Source organism: Lichenostomus cassidix, unplaced genomic scaffold, assembly GCF_008360975.1.
Source record: "Lichenostomus cassidix isolate B80296 unplaced genomic scaffold, HeHo_3.0 HiC_scaffold_33, whole genome shotgun sequence".
In the NCBI taxonomy this organism is placed as follows: domain Eukaryota; kingdom Metazoa; phylum Chordata; class Aves; order Passeriformes; family Meliphagidae; genus Lichenostomus; species Lichenostomus cassidix.
The window spans coordinates 2,041,890-2,066,287 of NW_028147632.1; the positions used below are offsets into that span (position 1 = coordinate 2,041,890).

General features: G+C 51.6%; 3 protein-coding genes and 1 long non-coding RNA gene across 5 annotated transcripts in view; 1 reads left to right on the top strand and 3 right to left on the bottom strand.

Annotated features, from left to right (window-relative positions):
• Positions 1-1,799: 1,799 nt before the first annotated feature.
• LOC146421447 (uncharacterized) lies at positions 1,800-3,805 on the bottom strand. The gene is made up of 2 exons (XM_085047099.1): positions 3,474-3,805; positions 1,800-2,910 (listed from the first exon to the last, which is right to left on the bottom strand). The coding sequence occupies exons 1-2, from the start codon at positions 3,486-3,488 to the stop codon at positions 1,963-1,965; spliced, it is 963 nt and encodes a 320-aa protein (XP_084903225.1). The 5' UTR covers positions 3,489-3,805; the 3' UTR covers positions 1,800-1,962.
• Positions 3,805-9,482, bottom strand: LOC146421448 (uncharacterized). 2 transcript variants are annotated; one of them, XM_085047098.1, is made up of 4 exons: positions 8,980-9,482; positions 7,318-7,509; positions 6,897-7,242; positions 3,805-4,398 (listed from the first exon to the last, which is right to left on the bottom strand). In XM_085047098.1, exons 1-4 carry the CDS (start codon positions 9,001-9,003, stop codon positions 3,854-3,856), a joined length of 1,107 nt encoding a protein of 368 aa, XP_084903224.1. In that variant the 5' UTR covers positions 9,004-9,482; the 3' UTR covers positions 3,805-3,853. The 2 variants fall into 2 exon arrangements, with proteins under 2 accessions (XP_084903224.1, XP_084903223.1); XM_085047097.1 differs by having other exon boundaries at positions 6,897-7,269.
• Positions 9,483-9,686: 204 nt separating this feature from the next.
• Positions 9,687-24,398, top strand: part of LOC146421449 (uncharacterized) — a 36,844-nt gene continuing 22,132 nt past the window's right edge. Inside the window, exons 1-3 of the mRNA XM_085047148.1 lie at positions 9,687-9,902; positions 22,606-22,729; positions 23,894-23,931. Coding sequence (XP_084903274.1) covers positions 9,868-9,902; positions 22,606-22,729; positions 23,894-23,931 — 197 coding nt within the window. The 5' untranslated portion in view covers positions 9,687-9,867. The remainder of the gene's footprint in view (positions 9,903-22,605; positions 22,730-23,893; positions 23,932-24,398) is intronic.
• The window catches only part of LOC146421450 (uncharacterized), a 15,396-nt gene continuing 15,134 nt past the window's right edge, over positions 24,137-24,398 (bottom strand). The window contains exon 3 of the long non-coding RNA XR_014848623.1: positions 24,137-24,183. This is a non-coding gene — a long non-coding RNA (uncharacterized LOC146421450). The remainder of the gene's footprint in view (positions 24,184-24,398) is intronic.

Consider the following 24,398-nt stretch of genomic DNA (forward strand, 5'->3'; position numbering starts at 1 on the left):
CCCAAATCATCTCAAATCCCAAATCCTGGATCCCAAATCATCTCAAATCCCAAATCCTGGATCCCAAACAACCCCAGACCCCAAAGCATCCCAAACCCTGCTGGATCCCAAATCCCAAATCCTGCTGGATCCCAAACCCCAAACCCTGCTGGATCCTAAAAACCCCAAATCCCACTGGATCCCAAATCCCAAATCCTGCTGAATCCTAAAAACCCTAAATCGCAGATCCCAAACCCTGCTGGATCCTAAAAACCCCAAACCCTGCTGGATCCCAAACCCTGCTGGATCCCAAATCCCAAACCCTGCTGGATCCCAAATTATCCCAAACCCTGCTGGATCCCAAACCCCAAACCCTGCTGGATCCCAAACCCTGCTGGGTGCCAAACCCCAAATCCTGCTGGATCTCAAATCCCAAATCCTGCTGGATCCTAAAAACCCTAAATCGCAGATCCCAAATCCCGCTGGATGCCAAATCCTGCTGGATACTAAAACCCTAAATCGCAGATCCCAAACCCCAAACTCTGCTGGATCCTAAAACACCCTAAATTGCAAATCCCAAATCCCACTGGGTGCCAAATCCCAAATCCTGCTGGATCTCAAATCCTGCTGCATCCTAAAAACCCCAAATCACAGATCCCAAATCCCAAACCCTGCTGGATCCCAAACCCCAAATTGCAGATCCCAAATCCTGCTGGGTGCCAAATCCCAAATCCTGCTGGATCCTAAAAAGCCCAAATCCCAAATCCCAAACCCTGCTGGATCCTAAAAACCCTAAATCGTAGATCCCAAATCCCGCTGGGTGCCAAATCCCAAATCCTGCTGGATCCTAAAAACCCCAAATCGCAGATCCCAAACCCTGCTGGATCCCAAATCCCAAATCCCAAATCCTGCTGGATCCCAAACCCTGCTGGATCCTAAAAACCCTAAATCGCAGATCCCAAACCCCAAATCCTGCTGGATCCTAAAAAACCCCAAATCACAGATCCCAAATCCTGCTGAATCCTAAAAAACCCTAAATTGTAGATCCCAAATCCCGCTGGGTGCCAAACCCCAAATCCTGCTGGATCTTCAAAACCTTAAATCACAGATCCCAAATCCTGCTGGATCCTAAAAACCCTAAATCCTGCTGGATCCCAAATCCCGCTGGATCCCAAATCCTGCTGGATCCTAAATCCTGCTGGATCCCAAACCCCAAATCCTGCTGGATCCTAAAAACCCCAAATCCCACTGGATCCTAAAAACCCCAAATCCCAAATCCCAAATCCTGGATCCCAGCCGATCTCCCTCTGTCAAAACATCATTAATTACCCTGTGAGAAATTACCCAATAATTATCCTGTGGGAATTACCCCATTAATCATCCTGTGAGAAATCACCTCATTAATTATCCTGTGTCAAAACCCCATTAATTATCCTCTGTCAAAACCCCATTAATTATCCTGTGGGAAATTACACAGTAATTATCCTGTGTCAGATTAACCCGTTAGCTATCCCCGTGTGACATTACCCCGTTAATTATCCCAATTACCCCGTTAATTATCCCAATTACTCCGTTAATTACCCCCGTGTCCAGTTAGCCCGTTAATTCCCCCTGTGTGGAATTAGTCCGTTAATTACCCCAATGCCCAATCACCCCGCTAATTACCCCAATGTCCAATTAATTATCCCCGTGTCCAGTTACCCCGTTAATTATCCCCGTGTCCAATCACCCCGTTAATTACCCCAATGCCCAATTAATTATCTGGGGATGAACAGACCTGAGGCCAACCCCAGTGACGTCACTGCAGGAATTCCCATCGAAATTTGGGACAATTTTAATGAAAATTCCCCAAAATTTCCCCAAAAATCCCCAAAAATTCCCCAAATTTTGCTCAAAACCCATCTGGGGGGGGAGGGGACAAGTGACACCGGTGACACCTCGGCCCGATGATGTCACCGCCCCGGTGACGTCCCGGCGGTGACGTCACTGTCCCCGCAGCAGCCTCGGGATGTCCTCGATGGCCTTTTGGCATCGCTCGGCCACCGAGTGACCGCTGGGGCCACCGAGGTCACCGGGGGCGGTGTAGAGCAGCTCGCGGATGTCCCCAAGTGTCCCCCGCAGGTGACGCCGGGCCAGGCGGGCGCTGGCCTCCCACAGCCGCTCGGCCTCGGCCACCGCGGCCACCGCGGCCTCGGGGACACCGCGGGTCACCTGCCGCGCGCCCTGCAGGGTGGCCGCGATGTCGCCGAGCCTGCGCAGCAGCTCCCGGGGCAAGCAGGTGGCTTTGTCACACGCGGCCACCAAGCGCCCCAGCGGCTCCGCGGCCAGCGCCGCTCGCCGTGCCCTCCTGGCCATCGCCCCCGCCTGGCTGCTGGCCACGATGGCCACCTCGTAGTCCTCGCGGGCTGTCGCCAGCTCCTCGGTGGCCTCGGCCACCTGGCTCTCGTACATGGCCACCGCCTTGTCCGCAGTGTCCTTGCCCAGGGCCAGCGGCAGACAGCAGGCAGTGGCCATCAGGCTAGCCCCGGCTGTCCTCCAGCGGGTGGCCTTGGCCTGCAGGTCCCCAGCCCGGCCGGTGGCACTGTCCCCGGCGGTGGCCGCGTCCCTGCAGGCGTCGCGCAGCTCGGTGGCCTCCCTGGCCAGCCGGGCCCAGCTGTCCCCGAGCGCGGCCACCGAGCCCCGCCAGGAGGTGGCCTCGGCCAGCAGCTCGGCCCTGGTGGCACCCGGGGTGGCCAGCGCGCGGCCCAGGGAGGTGGCCCCGGGGTGGCCCAGGGTGTCCCCCAGGTGGCCCGCGAAGGTCTCCAGGGCTCTGTGCAGGGACCCTGGGGACACGGCCAGCTGGATGTCCCCACACGGCCCGGCCACGGTGGCCGCCAGCTCGCCCAGTGTGGCCACCACGGCCACCAGCGGCTCCAGCAGGGACGGGGACAGCTGCGGAGGGGACAGGGCAGCTGTCGTGGCCTTTGTCCCCTCTGCGGGTGGCCCTTGTCCCCTCCTCAGGGCCTTCTGTCCTCTCCCGGGGTCCCCTTTGTCCCCTCCCTGCAGGGCTCTGCTGTCCCTCTGGGGACCTCCCTGTCCCCTCTGTCCCCTCTGTCCCTCTGCCACCCCCCTGGCCCCGCCTTGCCACACCCTGTCCCCTCTGCCACCCCATTCCCTGTCCCCACTGTCCCTCCTGTCCCCTCTGCCACCCCATTCCCTGTCCCCTCTGTCCCTCCTGTCCCCTCTGCCCTCCCACATTCCCTGTCCCTCTGCCCTCCTGTCCCCTCTGCCACCCCATTCCCTGTCCCCTCTGTCCCTCCTGTCCCCTCTGCCACCCCATTCCCTGTCCCCACTGTCCCCTCTGCCACTCCCCTGTCCCCCCCTGCCACCCTCGGTCCCCTCCAGCCCCCTGCCACCCCCATCTCTGTCCCCTCCCGTCCCCCCTTTGCCACACCCTGTCCCCTCTGCCACCTCCCTGTGCCACTCCTGTCCCCTCCCCCCCGGGACTGTCGCACCTCGAGGGTCTCCATGGCCGCTGGGGACACTGCCGGGACGCCTTGGGGACTCTCTTGGGGACACTCTTGGGGACACTCGGGAACACGCGGGAACGTGGCGGGGCGGGGGCGCAGGGCGAGGTGACGTCACCGCCCCGGCCACGCCCCCTCCCCGCCCGCGGGGCCACCGCGGGGTCACCGATGTCCCCCGATGTCCCCAGCGGGACCCCTGAGTGTCCCCACATGACCCCGATGTCCCCATCGAGACCTCAGTGTCCCCGCAGTGTCCCCAGCAGGGTCCCATGTCCCCTCAGTGTCCCTAGCGTGACCCTGATGTCCCCAACAGGGCCCTGATGTCCCCCAGATGTCCCCAACAAGGCCCTAGTGTCCCCACAGGGTCCTCAACAGAACCCCGAAGTCCTCCCTGATGTCCCCAACAGGAGCCCAATGTCCCCAGTGCCACCCCCCGTGTCCCCACCCTGCCCTGCCAGCGCGTCCTGCGCCTCCTGCAGCCTCCGTGTCACCTCCCTGTCCCCTCCCCGCGATGTCCCCAAGGCCACCACGATGTCCCCGAGCGCCCGGGCGCTGGCGGGAAACCCCTGTCCCCTCGTCCCCCACGGTGTCACCTCCCTGTCCTGCCTGACAGCGGCCACCAGCGTCCCCAGCGCGTCTGTCACCTCCTCCAGCCGCCCCCGGGCGGCCGCCATGGCCTTGCTGGTGGCCGCGGTGGCCTCGGCGGTGGCCCTGCTTGTCACCACCCGCCAGGCGCGGTCACGCAGGCGCTGCGCCATGTCGCGATGCTGGCCGATGGCACCGAGCAGGTGATGCCGCGATGTCCCCAAACCCCGCAGGGCCACCTGGCAGGACAGGGCCACCGCGCCCAGGGCCAGCAGCAGGTGACAATCCTCGGCCACCCCCAGGGCGGCGCGGGCTGAGTCCAGGGACACTGCGGGGACAGAGGGGACACTGCACAGGTGGCACTGGGGATGGAGCAGTGACACCAGGCCTGTGACACCAGTCCCACCCCAGTGTCACCAGCCCAGTGTCACCAGCTGAGTGTCCCCAGTTCCAGCCCAGTGTCCCCAGTTCCAGCCCAGTGTCACCACCTCAGTTCCAGCCCAGTGTCACCACACCATTGTCACCATCCCAGTTCCAGCCCAGTGCCACCACCTCAGTCACCATCCCAGTGTCACCACCTCAGTCACCATCCCAATGCCACCAGTTCCAGCCCAGTGTCACCAGCCCAGTGCCACCAGCCCAGTGCCACCAGTTCCAGCCCACCGCTGGTGGTGACACTGTCACCATCCCAATGCTCCCAGTTCCATCCCCAGTGTCCCCAGTCTTGTCCCAGTGTCACCACCTCAGTGCCTCCAGTTCCATCGCAGTGCCACCACCCCAGTGTCAGCACCCCAGTGTCCCCAGGGCTGTCCCAGTGTCACCAGCCCAGTGTCTTCAGTCGTGTCCCAGTGCCACCATCGCAGTGCCACCATCGCAGTGCCACCATTGCAGTGCCACCAGCCCAGCGCTCCCAGTTCCACCCCGTTGTCACCATCACAGTGCCACCATCCCAGTGTCACCATCGCAGTGCCACCCTCCCAATTCCAGCCCAGTGTCACCACCCCATTGTCACCCTCCCAATTCCCTCCCAGTGCCACCATCTCAGTGTCACCACCTCAGAGTCACCATCCCAATGCCACCAGTTCTATCCCACTGTCACCACCCCAGTGCCACCAGTTCCATCCCAGTGCCACCAGCCCAGTGTCACCACCTGAGTCACCATCCCAGTGCCACCAGCCCAGTGTCACAACGTTGATCCCAGTGCCACCAGTTCTATCCCACTGTCACCATCCCAGTGTTCCCAGTTCCATCCCAGTGCCACCAGCCCAGTGTCACAAGGTTAATCCCAGTGACACCAGCTCTATCCCACTGTCACCACCCCACTGTCCCCAGTTACACCCCAGTGTTCCCAGTTCCAGCCCATTGTCACCACCCCAGTGTCCCCAGTTCTGTCCCATTGGCACCATCCCAGTGCTCCCAGTTCCATCCTAGTGTCCCCACCCCATTGTCACAGTGCCAGTGTCACCACCCCAGTGAGTCATCCCAGTGGCATCCCAGTGCCACCACCCAGTGCTCCCAGTTCCACCCACGGCACCGGCCCAGTGCCACCAGCCCAGTGCCACCAGCCCAGTGTCATCCCAGTGCCACCATCCCAGTTTCATTCCAGTGTCACCAATTCCATCCCAGTGCCACCACCCAGTGCTCCCAGTTCCACCCACGGCACCAGCCCAGTGCCACCAGCCCAGTGTCATTCCAGTGCCACCAGCCCAGTGTCATTCCAGTGCCACCAGCCCAGTGCCACCATCCCAGTTTCATTCCAGTGTCACCAATTCCATCCCAGTGCCACCAGCCCAGTGTCATCCCAGTGCAACCAGCCCAGCGTCATTCCAGTGTCACCATCCCAGTGCCACCAGCCCAGCGTCATTCCAGTGTCACCAATTCCATCCCAGTGCAACCAGCCCAGTGTCATTCCAGTGTCACCATCCCAGTGCCACCAGCCCAGCGTCATTCCAGTGTCACCATCCCAGTGCCACCAGCCCAGTTTCATGCTACTGTCACCATCCCAGTGTCCCCAATTCCATCCCAGTGTCACCAGTACCAGACCAGTGCCACCACCCAGTGCTCCCAGTCCTTCCTAGTGTCACCAGCCCAGGGCCAAGGAAGGTCTCTACTGCTCTGCACAGCTCCATACTGGTCTGAACTGGTCTATACTGGTCTGAACTGGTTGCACTACTCTACATTGGTTCATACTGGTCCCTGCTGCTCTATACTGGTCTGAACTGGTTTATACTGGTCTATACTGGACAGGGCAAGGGGAAAGCTCTACTGGTCTCTAGGGCTCCCTGCTGGTCCATACTGGTCTGTAGTGGTCTGTACTGGTCTGTACAGGTTCATACTGGTTTATACTGGTCCTTGCTGGTCAGGGCAGAGGAAAGTCTCTACTGGTCCATACTGGGCTGAACTGGTCCCCACTGCTCTGTACTGCCTCATACTGGTCTGTACTGGTTTGTACTGGTCTATACTGGCCCATACTGGTCTGTACTGGTCCATACTGGTTTATACTGGTCTTTACTCACACACAGCACCATCAGCCCCACGGCCACACCATGCACAGCCCTGAGCCCAGCTCATCCAAACTGGTCTGCACTGGTCCATACTGGTCTGTACTGCTCTATACTGGTTTGAACTGCTCTACACTGGTTTATACTGGTTTATACTGGTTTTTACTCACACACAGCCGTGCCCAGCGCCATCAGCCCCATGGCCACGCCATGTCCAGCCCTGAGCCCAGCTCATCCAAACTGGTCCATACTGGTCCGTATTGATCCCTGCTGCTCTATACCGGTTCATACTGGTTTATACTGGTCCATACTGGTTTTTACTCACGCACAGCCGTGCCCAGCGCCATCATCACCATGGCCACGCCGTGTCCAGCCCAGAGCCACTGCTGGCACCTCTGCAGCTCGTCCCTCTCCCTCTGCAGGCTGGCCGCCATCGCCTCGGCCTCGTCCGCCCTGCGCCGCAGCTCCTCCTCATCCTCATCCGGTGACACCCCTGATGTCCCCGATGTCACCGCCAGGGCCACCTCCGGGGCCACCACGGCCTCCCGGGCTCTGTCCAGATCCTTCAGGGCCAGCTGGGCCTCGGACAGCACGGCCTTGGCCTCGTCCAGGGCTTTGGAGAGTGTGGCCGGTGTCCCCAGGGCCTTGGTGGTGGCCGGTGTCCCCAAGGCCTCGGTGGTGGCCGGTGTCACCAGGGCCTTGGTGGTGGCCGGTGTCACCAGGGCCTTGGCTGGTGTCACCAGGACCTCGGCTGGTGTCACCAAGATCTCGGCTGGTGTCACCAGGGCCTCGGCTGGTGTCACCAAGGTCTCGGCTGGTGTCACCAGGGCCTCGGCTGGTGTCACCAAGGCCTCGGCCAGGGTCACCAGGGCCACCTGGGCTCGGCGGCGAGTGGCCTCTGCCTGGTCCACCTCCTGGGGGAGGCGAGGGCGTGACACCTGGGGACAGGGGAAGGGGGGTTAGGGGGGTCCGGGGGGCTTAGGGGGTCCCAGGTGAGATTTTTGAGGGGATTTGGGGGTCCCAGGTGGGATTTGAGGGGGTTTGGAGATTCCAGGTGAGATCTGGGGGAGGTTTGAAGGGTCCCAGGTGAGATTTGAAGGAATTTTGGGGACCCCAGGTGAGATTTTTGAGGGGGTTTGGGGATCCCAGGTGAGGTTTTGAGGACTTTGAGGGCTTCCAGGTGGGATTTGGGGGAGGTTTGGGGATCCCAGGTGAGATTGGGAGTTTGGGATCCCAGGTAGATCTGGGATTTAGGTCCCAGGTGAGATTTGAAGGAATTTTGGGGATCCCAGGTGAGATTTTTGAGGGGGTTTGGGGATCCCAGGTGAGATCTGGGTGAGGTTTGAAGATCCCAGGTCAGATTTTTGAGGGGATTTGGGGATCCCAGGTGGGATTTGGGGGTCCCAGGTGGAATTTGGGGTGTCCTAGGTGAGGCTTTGGGGGCGTTCAAGGGGGTTTGGGGGGTTGCAGGTGGGTTTTGGGGGTCCTAGGTGAGGTCTGGGGATTCCCAGGTGAGGTTTTGGGGTGTCCTGGGTGAGAGTTCCCAAGGATTTGGGGGCTCTCAGGTGTTTCAAGGAGGTCCCAGGTGTCCAGAGGGGTCCCAGGTGAGGTTTTGGGCGATCCCAGGTGAGTTTTCCCAAAAAATTTGGGGTTCCCAGCTGCCCAGGAGAGGTTCCCAAGGGATTTGGGGGGGCCCAGGTAAAGTTCCCAAAAGATTTGGGGCTCCCAGGTGAGAGTTCCCAGGGATTTGGGGGATCCCAAGGAGGCTCCCCGGGAATTTGGGGGATCTCAGGTGTTTTGGGGTTCCCAGGTGAGGTTTTGGGGCTCCCAGGTGAGATTTTGGGTGTCCCAGGTGAGGCTCCCAAGGGGTTTTGGCTCTTCCCAGGTGAGACTTCCCAAAGATGTGGGGCTTCCCAGGTGCTCAGATGAAGATCCCAAGGAATTTGGGGTTCCCAGGTGAGATTTTGGGGGTCCCAGGCGAGATTTTGGGGGTCCCAGGTGAGATTTTGGGGGTCCCAGGTGAGATTTTGGGGGTCCCAGGTGAGATTTTGGGGGTCCCAGGTGAGTCTCCCCAGTGATTTTGGATCTTCCCAAGTCACAACTCCCAGAAATTTGAGGCTTCCCAGGTGCCCAGGTGAGGCTCCCAGGAGGTTTTGGGGTTCCCAGGTGCCCAGGGGAGGTTTTGGGGTTTCCCACCAGCAATTTGGGGTTCTCAGCCCCTTGCCCTCCCTGCCCAGCCCCTCTGAGCTCCACACACTCCAGAACTTTCCATCTCCCCTTTCCCTCTCCGTCCCACCCAAAGCCCTGGGGGCTCCCAAACTCCTCAAAATGTACCCAAAACCCCCTAAATTTCCCCCCAAAACCCCCCAGATTTCCCCCAAAACCCCTCAGGGTCTGGGGTCGCTGACCTGGGGCTCCATGGCCAGCAGCATCCGGAGGCTCCGGCTGAGCTCTGAGCTCTGAGGGCGTCGAGGCTGAGAGGAGGGAGTGACCCACAGCCTGATCCTCCCCCTGGGGCTGCAGCTGCCCTGCCAGGACCTCACTGACCCGTGCAGGGCTCCATCTGCCCTGCCAGGACCCTGACTGACCCCCTCAGGAATCCATCTGCCCTGCCAGGACCCTGATTTACCCCCTCAGCACCCATTTACCCACCCAGGGCCTGGATTTCTCCTGCCAGGACCCTGATTTATCCCCTCAGGACCCAACTGATCCTTTCAGGACCTCATTTACCCCTCAGGACCCCATTTGTCCACTCAGGATCCCATTTACCCCCTCAGGGCATCATTTACCCCTCAGGATCTCATTTCTCCTGCCAGGATCCCATTTACCCCCTCAGGACCCAACTGATCCTTTCAGGACCTCATTTACTCCATCAATCCCCCGTTTATCCTTTCAGTACCCCATTTATCCCCTCAATCCCCCATTTATCCTTTCAGTACCCCATTTATCCCCTCAATCCCCCATTTACCCCCTCAGGGCCTCATTTCTTCTGCCAGGATCCCATTTACCCCTCAGGCCCTGATTTACCCCCTCAGGATCCCACTGATCCCCTCAGGATCCCATTGATCACCTTAGGATCCCATTGATCACCTCAGGACTTCATTTACCCTTCCCCGACCCCATTTTCCCTTCCCAGACCCCATTCACCCTCTCAATCCCCCATTTCCCCTTCCCAGACCCCAATTCCCCCTCTGAGGATCACGTTTTCCATGCAAACCAAACCATAAAGGCCTGGAAAGTTCCCGGTGAGGTTTCCATGGTGACAAATTGCCAACCCAGAGCTCCTGAGGGACTGAATGGGACTGTGGAAGGGGAAATGGAGCCGTGAGGGGTAAGTCAGGGTGCTGAGGGGATAATGGGGTGCTGAGGGGATAATGGGGCCTTGAAAGTGTAAATTAGGATTATGAGGGTGTGAATGAGGTCCTGAGGGCGTAAATCAGATTCCTGAGTTGGTAAATTGGATCCCGAGGGGGTAAATGGGGTCCTGGGGTGTAAATGGGGTCTTGAAAGGGTAAATCAGGTTCATGAGGGTGTGAATGAAGTCCTGAGGGGATAAATTGGGCCTTGAAAAGGTAAATCAGATTCCTGATGGGGTAAATGGGGTCCTGATGGAATAAATGGGATTCTGAGAGGGTAAATTGGGCCTTGAAAGGGTAAATTGGACCTTGAAAGGGTAAATGAGGTTCATGAGGGTGTGAATGAGGTCCTGAGGGGATAATGGTGTCCTGCAGGGGTAAACCAGGTTCCTGATGGGGTAAATTTGATCCTGAGGGGATAACAGGAGTCCTGATGGAATAAATGTGATCCTGAGGGGGTAAATTGGGCCTTGAAAGGGTAAATGAGATTCCTGAGGGGATAAATGGAGTCATGAGGGGGTAAATCAGGGTTCTGAGGTGGAAAATGGGATCCTGAGGGGTAAATGGGGTCTTGAAAGGGTAAATCAGGATTATTAGGGTGTGAATGAGATCCTGAGAGGATAAATGGTGTCCTGCAGTGGTAAATCAGGTCCTGAGGGGGTAAATGGTATCCTAAGGGGTATATTAGATCCTGAGGGGATAAGTGGGACTCTGGAAAGGTAAATGGAGTCATGGGGGAGTAAATCAAGGTCCTGGGGGGGTAAATGGTGTCTTGAAAGGGTAAATGAGGTTCATGAGGGTGTGAATGAGGTCCTGAGGGGGTAAATTGGCCTTTGAAAGGGTAAATCAGCCTCCTGACAGGGTAAATTGGATCCTGAGGGGGCAACTGGAGTCCTGATGGAATAAATGGGATTCTGAGGCAGTAAATTTGGCCTTGAAAGGGTAAATGAGATTCCTGAGGGGATAAATGGAGTCATGAACAGGTAAATCAGGGTCCTGACGGGATAATGGAGTCCTTAGGGCTTCAATGGGATCCTGAGGGGGTAAATCCAGCCCTGAGGGGGTAAATGGAGCCCTGAGTAGGTAAATTGGGTCCTGAGGGGGTAAATCAGGTTTATGAGGGGCAAATGTGATCCTGAGGGGGTAACTTGGGCCTTGAAAGTGTAACTCAGGGCCCTGAGGGGATAAATGGTATCCTAAGGGGTATATGGGGCCCTGAAAGAGTAAATCCAGCCCTGAGGGGCTAAATGGGGTCTTGAGAGTGTAAATGGGGATCCTGAGGAGATAAATGGAGTCCTGGGCTGGTAAATCAGGGCCTTGAGGGGGTAAATGGCATCCTAAAGGGATATATGGGGTCCTGAGGGGGTAAATGGGGTCTTGAAAGGGTAAATCAGATTCCTGATGGGGTATATTGGGTCCTGAGGGGGTAAATGTGACTCTGGAAGGGTAAATGGTGCCATGAGAGGGTAAATTGGGCCTTGAAAGGGTAAATGAGGTTCATGAGGGTGTGAATGAGATCCTGAGAGGATAAATGGTGTCCTGCAGTGCTAAATCAGGGTCCTGAGGGGGTAAATAGTATCTTAAGGGGATATATAGGGTCCTGAGGGGATAAATGGTGTTTTGAAAGGGTAAATCAGATTCCTGAGGGGGTAAATGGGGTTCTGACGGAATAAATGTGATCCTGAGAGGGTAAATTGGGCCTTGAAAGGGTAAATCAGGACCCTGAGGGCATAAATGGAGTCATGAGGGGTAAATCAGGGTCCTGAGGGGGATAATGGGGTATTTAGAGTTTAATTGGGGCCTGAGGGGTAACTGGTGTCCTGAAGAGGCAAACCTGGCCCTGAGGGGGTGAATGGGATCCTGAGGGGTAAAAATGCTCCTGAAAGGGGAGATCAGGAGCATGAGGGGATCAACAGGACCCTGAGGGGGAAAAGGGGATCCTCAGGGTGTAAATGAGGATCCTGAGGATTCAAATGGGGCCATGAGGGGTAAATAGGTTCTTGGAGAGGTGAATGGGATCCTGAGGGGTGAATGGGATTGGAGAGGATAAATGGGATCCTGAGGGAGAAATGAGATCCTGAGGGGTGAATGGGATTGTGAAAGGGTGAATGGGATTCTGAGGGATTTAAATGGGATTCTGAAAGGGTAAATGGGATTCTGAGGGATTTAAATGGGATTCTGAAAGGGTAAATGGGATCCTGAGGGATTTAAATGGGATTCTGAGGGATTTAAATGGGATTCTGAAAGGGTAAATGAGATTCTGAGGGGGTAAATGGGATTCTGAAAGGGTAAATGGGATCCTGAGGGGTGAATGGGATCCTGAGGGATTTAAATGGGATTCTGAAAGGGTAAATGGGATCCTGAGGGATTTAAAGAGCCCTGAGGGATAAACAGTGTCTGCGGGTGATAAATCAGAGCCCTGAGTGGGTCAATGGGTTTTGAGGGGTCAGTCAGGTTCCTGAGGGCATGAATGGTGTTTTGGGGTGATAAATTAGAGCTCTGAGGGGTAAGTGTGATCCTGAAAGGGCAAACAGGGTCCTGAGGGGTCAGTGGGATCCTGAGAGGGTAAATGGGGTTGTGAGGGCTGGAAGGATCCTGAAATGATAAATTTGGCCTTGGTGGGTAAATCAGGTTCCTGAGGGGGAAAATGGGATCCTGAGGGGGTAAATCAGGTTCCTGAAAAACCAGGGGAAAATGGGATCCTGATGGGGTAAATGCCATCCTGAGGGGATAACAGAGTTCTGGGGGAATAATTGGGGTCCTGAGGGGGTAAATGGGGTCTTGAAAGGGTAAATGAGGTCCATGAGGGTGTGAATGAGGTCCTGAGGTGGTAAATTGGGCCTTGAAAGGTAAATCAGGATTATGAGGGGGTAACTGGGGTCCTCAGGGGGTAAATTGGGTCTTGAAAGGGTAAATCAGCCTCCTGACAGGGTAAATTGGATCCTGAGGGGGCAACTGGAGTCCTGATGGAATAAATGGGATTCTGAGGCGGTAAATTTGGCCTTGAAAGGGTAAATGAGATTCCTGAGGGCATGAATGGAGTCATGAACAGGTAAATCAGGGTCCTGACGGGATAATGGAGTCCTTAGGGCTTCAATGGGATCCTGAGGGGGTAAATCCAGCCCTGAGGGGGTAAATGGAGCCTTGAGTAGGTAAATGTTGTCCTGAGGGGGTAAATCAGGTTTATGAGGGGCAAATGTGATCCTGAGGGGGTAACTTGGGCCTTGAAAGTGTAACTCAGGGCCCTGAGGGGATAAATGGTATCCTAAGGGGTATATGGGGCCCTGAAAGAGTAAATCCAGCCCTGAGGGGCTAAATGGGGTCTTGAGAGTGTAAATGGGGATCCTGAGGAGATAAATGGAGTCCTGGGGTGGTAAATCAGGGCCTTGAGGGGGTAAATGGCATCCTAAAGGGATATATGGGGTCCTGAGGGGGTAAATGGGGTCTTGAAAGGGTAAATCAGATTCCTGATGGGGTATATTGGGTCCTGAGGGGGTAAATGTGACTCTGGAAGGGTAAATGTTGCCATGAGAGGGTAAATTGGGCCTTGAAAGGGTAAATGAGGTTCATGAGGGTGTGAATGAGATCCTGAGAGGATAAATGGTGTCCTGCAGTGCTAAATCAGGGTCCTGAGGGGGTAAATAGTATCTTAAGGGGATATATAGGGTCCTGAGGGGATAAATGGTGTTTTGAAAGGGTAAATCAGATTCCTGAGGGGGTAAATGGGGTTCTGACGGAATAAATGTGATCCTGAGAGGGTAAATTGGGCCTTGAAAGGGTAAATCAGGACCCTGAGGGCATAAATGGAGTCATGAGGGGTAAATCAGGGTCCTGAGGGGGATAATGGGGTATTTAGAGTTTAATTGGGGCCTGAGGGGTAACTGGTGTCCTGAAGAGGCAAACCTGGCCCTGAGGGGGTGAATGGGATCCTGAGGGGTAAAAATGCTCCTGAAAGGGGAGATCAGGAGCATGAGGGGATCAACAGGACCCTGAGGGGGAAAAGGGGATCCTCAGGGTGTAAATGAGGATCCTGAGGATTCAAATGGGGCCATGAGGGGTAAATAGGTTCTTGGAGAGGTGAATGGGATCCTGAGGGGTGAATGGGATTGGAGAGGATAAATGGGATCCTGAGGGAGAAATGAGATCCTGAGGGGTGAATGGGATTGTGAAAGGGTGAATGGGATTCTGAGGGATTTAAATGGGATTCTGAAAGGGTAAATGGGATTCTGAGGGATTTAAATGGGATTCTGAAAGGGTAAATGGGATCCTGAGGGATTTAAATGGGATTCTGAGGGATTTAAATGGGATTCTGAAAGGGTAAATGAGATTCTGAGGGGGTAAATGGGATTCTGAAAGGGTAAATGGGATCCTGAGGGGTGAATGGGATCCTGAGGGATTTAAATGGGATTCTGAAAGGGTAAATGGGATCCTGAGGGATTTAAAGAGCCCTGAGGGATAAACAGTGTCTGCGGGTGATAAATCAGAGCCCTGAGTGGGTCAATGGGTTTTGAGGGGTCAGTCAGGTTCCTGAGGGCATGAATGGTGTTTTGGGGTGATAAATTAGAGCTCTGAGGGGTAAGTGTGATCCTGAAAGGGCAAACAGGGTCCTGAGGGGTCAGTGGGATCCTGAGAGGGTAAATGGGGTTGTGAGGGCTGGAAGGATCCTGAAATGATAAATTTGGCCTTGGTGGGTAAATCAGGTTCCTGAGGGGGAAAATGGGATCCTGAGGGGGTAAATCAGGTTCCTGAGGGGAAAATGGGATCCTGATGGGGTAAATGCCATCCTGAGGGGATAACAGAGTTCTGGGGGAATAATTGGGGTCCTGAGGGGGTAAATGGGGTCTTGAAAGGGTAAATGAGGTCCATGAGGGTGTGAATGAGGTCCTGAGGTGGTAAATTGGGCCTTGAAAGGTAAATCAGGTTCCTGAGGGGGTAACTGGGGTCCTCAGGGGGTAAATTGGGTCTTGAAAGGGTAAATGAGGTTCCTGATGGGGTAAATTGGATCCTGAGGGGGTAACTGGAGTCCTGATGGGATAAATGGGATTCTGAGGCGGCAAACTGGGCCTTGAAAGGGTAAATGAGATTTCTGAGGGGCTAAATGGAGTCATGAAGGGGTAAATCAGGGTGTATATGGGGTCCTGAGGGCGATAATGGGGTCCTTAGGGCTTAAATGGGATCCTGAGGGGGTAAATGTGATTCTGGAAGGGTAAATGGTGCCATGAGGGGGTAAATCAAGGTCCTGAGGGGGTAAATGTTGTCTTGAAAGGGTAAGTGAGGTTCCTGAGGGTGTGAATGGGATCCTGAGGGGATAGATGGTGTCCTGCAGTGCTAAATCAGGGTCCTGAAGGGGTAAATGGTATCTTAAGGGGATATATGGGGTCCTGAGGGGGTAAATTGGGCCTTGAAAGGGTAAATCAGATTCCTGATGGGGTAAATGGGGTCCTGACGGAATAAATGTGATCCTGAGGGGGTAAATTGGGCCTTGAAAGGGTAACTCAGGACCCTGAGGGGATAAATGGAGTCATGAGGGGTAAATCAGTGTCCTGAGGGGGAAAATGGGGTATTTAGAGTTTAATTGGGGCCTGAGGGGTAACTGGTGTCCTGAAGAGGCAAACCTGGCCCTGAGGGGGTGAATGGGATCCTGAGGGGTAAAAATGCTCCTGAAAGGGGAGATCAGGAGCATGAGGGGATCAACAGGACCCTGAGGGGGAAAAGGGGATCCTCAGGGTGTAAATGAGGATCCTGAGGATTCAAATGGGGCCATGAGGGGTAAATGGGTTCTTGGAGGGGTGAATGGGATCCTGAGGGGTGAATGGGATTGGAGAGGGTAAATGGGATCCTGAGGGAGAAATGAGATCCTGAGGGGTGAATGGGATTGTGAAAGGGTGAATGGGATTCTGAGGGATTTAAATGGGATTCTGAAAGGGTAAATGGGATCCTGAGGGATTTAAATGGGATCCTGAGGGATTTAAATGGGATTCTGAAAGGGTAAATGGGATTCTGAAAGGGTAAATGGGATCCTGAGGGGTAAATGGGATTGGAGAGGGTAAATCAGGTTCCTGAGGGGTAAATGGGATCCTGAAAGGGTAAATAGGATCCTGAGGGGTAAATGGGATTCTGAGGGGTAAATGGGATTCTGAGGGGTAAATGGGATCCTGAAGGGTAAATGGGATCCTGAGGGATTTAAATGGGATTCTGAAAGGGTAAATGGGATCCTGAGGGATTTAAATGGGATTCTGAAAGGGTAAATGGGATCCTGAGGGATTTAAATGGGATTCTGAGCGATTTAAAGAGCCCTGAGGGGATAAACAGTGTCTGGGGGTGATAAATCAGAGCCCTGAGTGGGTCAATGGGTTTTGAGGGGTCAGTCAGGTTCCTGAGGGCATGAATGGTGTTTTGGGGTGATAAATTAGAGCTCTGAGGGGTAAATGTGATCCTGAAAGGGTAAACAGGGTCCTGAGGGGTCAGTGGGATCCTGAGAGGGTAAATGGGGTTGTGAGGGCTGGAAGGATCCTGAAATGATAAACTTGGCCTTGGTGGGGAAATCAGGTTCCTGAGGGGAAAAATGGGATCCTGAGGGGGAAAATGGGATCCTGAGGGGGTAAATCAGGTTCCTGAGGGGGAAATGGGATCCTGATGGGGTAAATGCCATCCTGAGGGGATAACAGAGTCCTGGGGGAATAACTGGGGTCCTGAGGGGGTAAATGGTGTCCTGGAAGGGTAAATCAGGAGCGTGAGGGGCAAATCAGAGCCCTGAGGGGGCAAATGGGACCCTCAAGTGGTAAATAAGGATCCTGAGGATGTAAACAGTGTCATTTACCCTGTCAAAATCCCATTTACCCCTCAGGACCCCATTTACCTTTTCAGGAGGCTGATTTATCCCCTCATGGCCGAATTTCCCCCTCAGGATCCTGATTTATTCTCTCAGGATCCCATTTACCCCTCAGGACCCTGATTTACCCTTCCAGGACCTCATTTCCCCCTCAGGACTCCCTTTACCCTTCCAGGACAGCCTTTTCCCGCCCAGCCCCGCTCCGAACGCTGATTGGTCAGTTCGGGAAGGGGCGTGGTCATGGTGGGCGTGGCCTGGGCGGAGCGCGGGAAACCAGAAATTCCGGGAATTCCCTAAAAAAACCTAAAAAATGGGAAATTCTGGGAATTCGAATCCCGGGAATTCCATGGGAATCCCAAAAACTGAACCCCCGGGAGCCCCAAATTCTGGGAATTGCCTGAAAAACCCAAAAATGGGATAAAAAAAATGGGGGGAAGTGGGAAGAAATGGGGAAAAAGAGAAAAAAGGGGAAAAAAAGGGGGGAAGTGAAAAAAAAAAGGAAAAAAATGGGAAAAAGGGAAAAAGATATAAGGAAAAATGGGGGAAAAAGGAAAAAGAAAAAAGGAAAAAATGGGGGAATAAAGAAAAAAAAGAAAATGCGAATAAAGGGGGAAAAGGGAAAAAAATGGAAAAAAAGAAAAAAAAGGGAAAAAGGGAAAAGGAAAAAATGGGGGGAAATGTGGGAATAAAGGGAAAATGGAGGAAGGGAAAAAAGAAAAAGGGAAAAAAGGGAAAAGGGGGAAAAAAGAAAAAAGGAGAATAAAAGGGGGAAAGAAAAAAGGGGAAAAAGAAAAAAATAGGAAAAAAGGGAAAAAGGAAAAAGGTAAAAAAGGAAAAAGGAGATAAAAGGAAAAAAGGGAATAAAAAGTGGAAAAGGGAGGGAAAAAGGGGAAAAAATTTAAAAAGGAATAAAGAGGGGAAAAAGGAAAAAAAATGGGGAAAAATGGGGGAATAAAGGGAAAATGGGGGGAAGGAAAAATGAAAATGGGAAATAAGGGAAAAGGGAGAAAAAAGGGTAAAAAGGAGAAAAAAAGAGGAAAAAGGGAGAAAGAGAAAAAGGAATAAAGGGGGAAAGGGAAAAAAAATTGGAAAAAAAGATAAAATGGGAAAAAAGGGAAATAAAAGGGAAATAAAAAGGGGGAAAGGGAGGAAAAAAGGGGAGAAAGGAAAAAGGGAAAAGAGAAAAGAAAAATAAAGGGGGAAAAGGGAAAAAGAAAAAAATGGGAAAATGGGGGGAATAAGGGGAAAATGGGGGGGAAGAAAAAAAGGGGAAAAGGGAGAGAAAAAAGGGGAAAAAAGGAAAAAAAAGGGAGAAAAATGGAGCAAAAAGCTGAAAAAAGAGGGAAAAAATTAAGAAATCAAAAGATGAAAAAAGGGGAAAAGAGAGAAAAAAGGAAAAAGGGAAGAAAGGGGAAAAAGGGGAGAAAAAGGGGAAAAAAAGGAAAAAGGGAAAAAATAGAAAAAAGGAAAAAGGGAAAAAATGGAAAAAGGGAAAAAAGGAAAAACGGGAAAAAAAGGAAAAAAGGGGAAAGAAAGGGGAAAATGGGAAAAAGGGGGAAAAAAGGAAAAAAGGGGAAACGGGAAAAAGAGGAAAAAAGGAGAAAAAAGAGGAAAAATGGAAAAAAGGGGGAAAAGGGGGAAAAAGAGAAAAAAAAAGGGGAAAAGGAAAAAAGGGAAAAAAGAGGAAAAAGGGAAAAAGGGGGAAAAATGGAAAAAGAAAAAAAGGAGAAAAAAGGGGAAAAAAGGAGAAAAAAGAGGAAAAATGGGGAAAAGGGAAAAAAGAGAAAAAGGGGAAAAAAGGAGGAAAAAAGGGAAAAAAGGGAAAAATTGGGAAAAAAGGGAAAAAGGGGGAAAAGGGAATAAAAGGGGAAAAAAGAGGAAAAATGGAAAAAAGGGGGAAAAGGGGAAAAAAGAGAAAAAAAAGGGGGAAAATGGAAAAAGGAAAAAAGGGAAAAAAAGGAGAAAAAAGAGGAAAAAGGGGAAAAAGGGAAAAAAGACAAAAAGGGGAAAAAAGGAGGAAAAAAGGGAAAAAAGATAAAAAAGGGGAAAAAGGGAAAAAGGAAAAAAGGAGGAAAAAAGGAGGAAAAAAGGGGAAAAAGGGAAGAAAAAAGGGGAAAAAAGATAAAAAAAGGGGAAAAAGTGAAATAAAAAGGTTAAAAAAATGGGGAAAAAGGGAAGAAAAAAAGGGGAAAAAAGGAAAAAAGGGAAAAAAAGAGGAAAAAATGGGAAAAAGGGGAAAAAAGATAAAAAAAGGGGAAAAGGGTAAAAAGAGAAAAAGGAAAAAAAGGAGGAAAAAAGGGAAAAAAGGGGAAAAGAGAGAAAAAAGGGGAAAAAGTGAAATAAAAAGGTTTAAAAAATGGGGAAAAAGGGAAGAAAAAAGAGAAAAAAGGAGAAAAGGGAAAAAGGGGAAAAAGCAAAAAAAAGGGGAAAAAAGGCGAAAAAAGGAAAATAAAAAGGAAAAAAAAAAAAAGGAAAGTTTGTTTTGGAAATTTCTGGGCGTTAATTGCGGCACGAATGAGGCTAATGAGTTCCCGGGAAAGGAGCTGCTTAATGAGCTTAATTAGCTAAGTTAATGAAGTTCCTGGGAAGAGCTCGAGGGAGGAGAAAACACGTCAGGAAATATTTGGGGAATTTCGGGAATTTGGGGAATTTCCTGGAGGCAGAGATGAAAAATTCCTATAAAAATTGGGGGGAAAAAGGGAGAAAAGGATGGAAATGGGGAGAAAAGGAGAAAAAAAAGGGAATTTTTATAAAGGAAATGGGAATTTCTGGGGATTTGGGGGAATTCTGGAGGGAAAACATGGAATTTTCCAGGGGAAATCAACCGGAATTTTGGGAAATTTGGGGATTTTGAGCTCAGAAATCAATGGAAATTAATGGAATTAATTAGTGGAATTTAGAACTGGATTTTAGTATCTCAAATTGGGATTAAAAAGTTGATTTTCCAGGGAATTTCTGGATTTTAATGATTGTATTTTGAATTAAAAGTTGGTTTTCTGATGAATTTTGGGATTTTAACGTTTCAAATTGGGATTAAAAGTTGATTTTTCCATGAATTCATGGATTTTGAGGTTTCAAATTGGGATTAAAAATTGATTTTCTAGGGAACTCCTGGATTTTAACGTCTCAAATTGGGATTAAATGTTGATTTTCCAGGGAATTTTTGGATTTTAATGAATCAGTTTTGGATTAAAAATTGATTTTCCCGGGAATTTCTGGATTTTAATGCCTCAGATTGGGATAAAAAGTTGATTTTCCAGGGAATTCTTATTTTTTAATGCCTCGATTTTGGGTTAAAAGTTGATTTTCTAGGGAACTCCTGGATTTTAATGCTTGAAATTGGTATTAAAAGTTGATTTTCTGACGAATTTTGGGATTTTAATGACCCAGATTGGGATAAAAAATTGATTTTCCATGAATTCATTGATTTTAATGCCTCAAATTGGGATTAAAAACTGATTTTCTAGGGAATTTCTGGACTTCAATGCCTCAAATATGGATTAAAAGGTTATTTTCCAGAAAATTCCTGTTTTTTAATGCTCAAATTTGGGTTAAAAGTTGATTTTTCCAGGGAATTTCTGGATTTTAATGATTCTCTTTTGAAATAAAAGTTGATTTTTCCATGAACTCATGGATTTTGATGATTCAAATTGGGATTAAAAATTGACTTTCCAGGGAATTTCTGGGTTTTAATGCCTCAAATTGGGATCAAAAGTTGATTTTCCAGGGAATTTCTCCATTTTAATGATTCAGTTTTGGAATAAAAGTTGATTTTCCAGGGAATTCCTGGATTTTAATGCCTCAAACTGAGATTAAAAGTTGATTTTCTGACGAATTTTGGGATTTTAATGACCCAGATTGGGATAAAAAATCGATTTTCCATGAATTCCTGGATTTTAATGCCTCAAATTGGGATTAAAAATTGATTTTCTAGGGAATTTCTGGACTTTAATGCCTCAAATATGGATTAAAAGGTTATTTTCCAGAAAATTCCTGTTTTTTAATGCTCAAAGTTGGGTTAAAAGTTGATTTTCCATGAATTCATTGATTTTAATGCCTCAAATTTGGGTTAAAAGTTGATTTTTCCAGGGAATCTCTGGATTTTAATGATTCTATTTTGAAATAAAAGTTGATTTTTCCATGAACTCATGGATTTTGATGATTCAAATTGGGATTAAAAATTGACTTTCCAGGGAATTTCTGGGTTTTAATGCCTCAAATTGGGATTAAAAGTTGATTTTCCAGGGAATTCCTCCATTTAAATGATTCAGTTTTGGAATAAAAGTTGATTTTCCAGTGAATTCCTGGATTTTAATGCCTCAAACTGAGATTAAAAGTTGATTTTCTGACGAATTTTGGGATTTTAATGACCCAGATTGGGATGAAAAGTTGATTTTTCCATGAATTCATTGATTTTGAGGATTCAAATTGGGATATAAATTTCATTTTTCAGGAATTTTCTGGGTTTTAATGCCTCAAATTGGGATAAAAAGTTGATTTTCAGGCGATTTTGGCAAATTCCGAATTTGGGGAATTTCCCAGTTTTGCCAATAAGGAAATCAATTAATTAATCCAATCAGGGATTTGGTAATTAATTAATTAATTGGGATTTTCTCCTTCCCTCCCAAAGGATTTCCAGGTTTGGAAAATTGGAATTCGGGAGGAGAAAAAAATCCCAAAATGCTGGAAATTCCAAAAAACCCCAAAATCCTGGAATTCCCAAAAACACCCAAAAATGCTGGAAATTAAAAAAAAATTCCCAAAATTGTGGAATTCCCAAAAAACCCAAAATCCTGGAAATTCCAAAAAACCCCCAAAATCCTGGAATTCCCCAAAAAACCCCCAAATCCTGGAATTCCCTAAAAATACCCAAAATCCTAGAATTCCCAAAAAAACCCAAAATTGTGGAATTCCCTAAAAAAACCCCAAATCCTGGAATTCCCAAAAAAACCCCAAAATGCTGAAATTCCCAAAGAAACCCAAAATGCTGGAAATTCCAAAAAACCCCAAAATCCTGGAATTCCCAAAAAATCCTGGAATTCCCCAAAAGCCCCCAAAATCCCGGAATTCCCAAAAATGCTGAAATTCCCAAAAAAACCCCCCAAAATCCCAAAAATCCAGGATTTGATCCCAGTTTGGGCTCTGATCCCAGTTCATCCCAGTCCATCCCTGTACTGGTTTTGCTCATTCCCAGTTTATCCCAGTTCAGCCCAGTTTAGTTCAGCTCTGTACTGCTCTGGCCCAGTTCCCAGTTCATTCCAGTTCATCCCAGTTTATCCCAGTTCCTCCCAGTTCATCCCTGTACTGGTTTGGTTCATTCCCAGTCCATCCCAGTTCATCCCAGTTCATCCCTGTACTGGTCTGACCCAGTTCCCAGTTCATCCCAGTTTATCCCAGTTTAGTCCTGTACTGGTCTGGGTCCATTCCCAGTTCATCCCAGTCCATCCCAGTCCTACTCTGATCCCATTCCCAGTTCATCCCAGTTCAATCCCAGTTCCCAGTCCAGCTCTGTGCTGGTTTGGAGTTATTCCCAGTTCATCCCAGTTTAGTTCTGTACTGGTCTGGGTCCATTCCCAGTTCCTCCCAGTCCATCCCAGTTCATCCCAGTCCCTCCCAGTCCTGCTCTGGTTCCATTCCCAGTTCCTCCCAGTTCCGCTGTGTTCCCAGTTCCGCGTTTAGCCCCGCCCCTCCAGCCCCAGCCAATCAGCGCTCGCCCATCGGATCTCATCAACCAATAGCAACGCGGGGTGGGCGGGACTGCGGTTGCCATGGGAACGGGCGGGTCTGGTCGCCATGGCAACTCCCGGGTTTGGTTTTTTTCCTTTCCCGCCCTCTGCCGCTCTCAGCCAATCAGCGCCCGCGGGGCGGGAACAGCAGCCAATGGGAGCGCGGAGGGGGCGGGGCCAGCGTTGCCATGGGGACAGGCGGGCGGTCGCCATGACAACGGGCGCGGCCTGGAGCGGAGTGAAGGTAAAAACTGATAAAAGAAGTGATTTTTGTGTTGCGAGGGGAGAGCAGGGAGGGGCTGGGCTGGGGGGACACCCTGGGGACAGCCTGGGGACAGCCTGGGGACACCTTGGGGACACTGGGAGCCCTGAGGGTGGCCGTGGAGCCTTCGGGGAGCTGATTGACCCTGCCAGGACCCAACTGACCCTTCCAGGACCCCATTCCCCCCTCACAACTCTCCTTTACCCTTTCAAAACCTCATTTACCCTTCCAGGACCCCCCAAGCTCCCTCAAGGCCTTGATTTCCCCTTCCAGGACCTCACCGCTCTGCATTCACCCCCCTGAGACTCCACTCACCCTTCCAGGACCTCACGAACCCACCTGAGAGGGACATTTCCCCTTCCAGGACCCCTCAGGACCCCATTTACCCTGTCAGGACCCCATTTACCCCCTCAGGATCCCAATTTCCCCTTCCAGGACCCAATTCCCCCTCACGCCCCCATAGCCACGCCCACCTCCCCAAACGCGGCTTCCCATTGGTCGGTGAGTGAGGCGGGACTTCGGAGCCGCCGCCTCTGATTGGATGGCGCGGAGGGAGTGCCGCGCGCTGATTGGCTGAGGGCAGAGCGCGGGAAAGCGGCGGCGGCGGCTACGCCTTCCCGGCATGCACCGCGCGGGGGAACTGGGAGAGAAACTGGGATGGACTGGGATGAACTGGGAGGGACTGGGATGGACTGGGATGGACTGGGATGGACTGGGATGGACTGGGAGAGAAACTGGGATGGACTGGGAGGGACTGGGAGGGACTGGGATTGAACTGGGAGGGAACTGGGATTGAACTGGGATGGACTGGGATGAACTGGGAGGGACTGGGAGGGACTGGGATGGACTGGGATGGACTGGGATTGAACTGGGAGGAACTGGGATGGACTGGGATGAACTGGGAGGGACTGGGAGGGACTGGGAGGGACTGGGATGGACTGGGATGGACTGGGATGGACTGGGAGAGAAACTGGGATGGACTGGGAGGGACTGGGAGGGACTGGGAGGGACTGGGATTGAACTGGGAGGGAACTGGGATTGAACTGGGATGGACTGGGATTGAACTGGGATGGACTGGGAGTGAGGATGGGGTTTACTGGTCTTTACTGGTCCTTACTGGTTCTTACTGGGAATTTTCCCCCACAGGTCGCCGATGGCCGAGCCGAGCCCTCCCAGTGCTCCCAGTATGGCCCAGTGCTCCCAGTTAGCCCCTCCCAGTGCTCCCAGTATGGCCCAGTGCTCCCAGTCAGCCCCTCCCAGTGCTCCCAGTATGGCCCAGTGCTCCCAGTCAGCCCCTCCCAGTGCTCCCAGTATGGCCCAGTGCTCCCAGTCAGCCCCTCCCAGTGCTCCCAGTATGGCCCAGTGCTCCCAGTCAGCCCCTCCCAGCCCGCAGTGTCTCATCCCCCCTTCCCACTTCGTGCTGCGCCCCAGGTGAGCTCCCAGTGCTCCCAGTGCTCCCAGTAAATCCCAGTAACCTCCCAGTTCCTCCCAGTAACCTCCCAGTGCTCCCAGTAACCTCCCAGTTCCTCCCAGTAACCTCCCAGTTAACTCCCAGTAACTCCCATTGCCCCTCCCAGTAACCTCCCAGTGCTCCCAGTAACCCCAGTCACCTTACAGTAACTCCCAGTGCTCCCAGTAACTCCCAGTGACC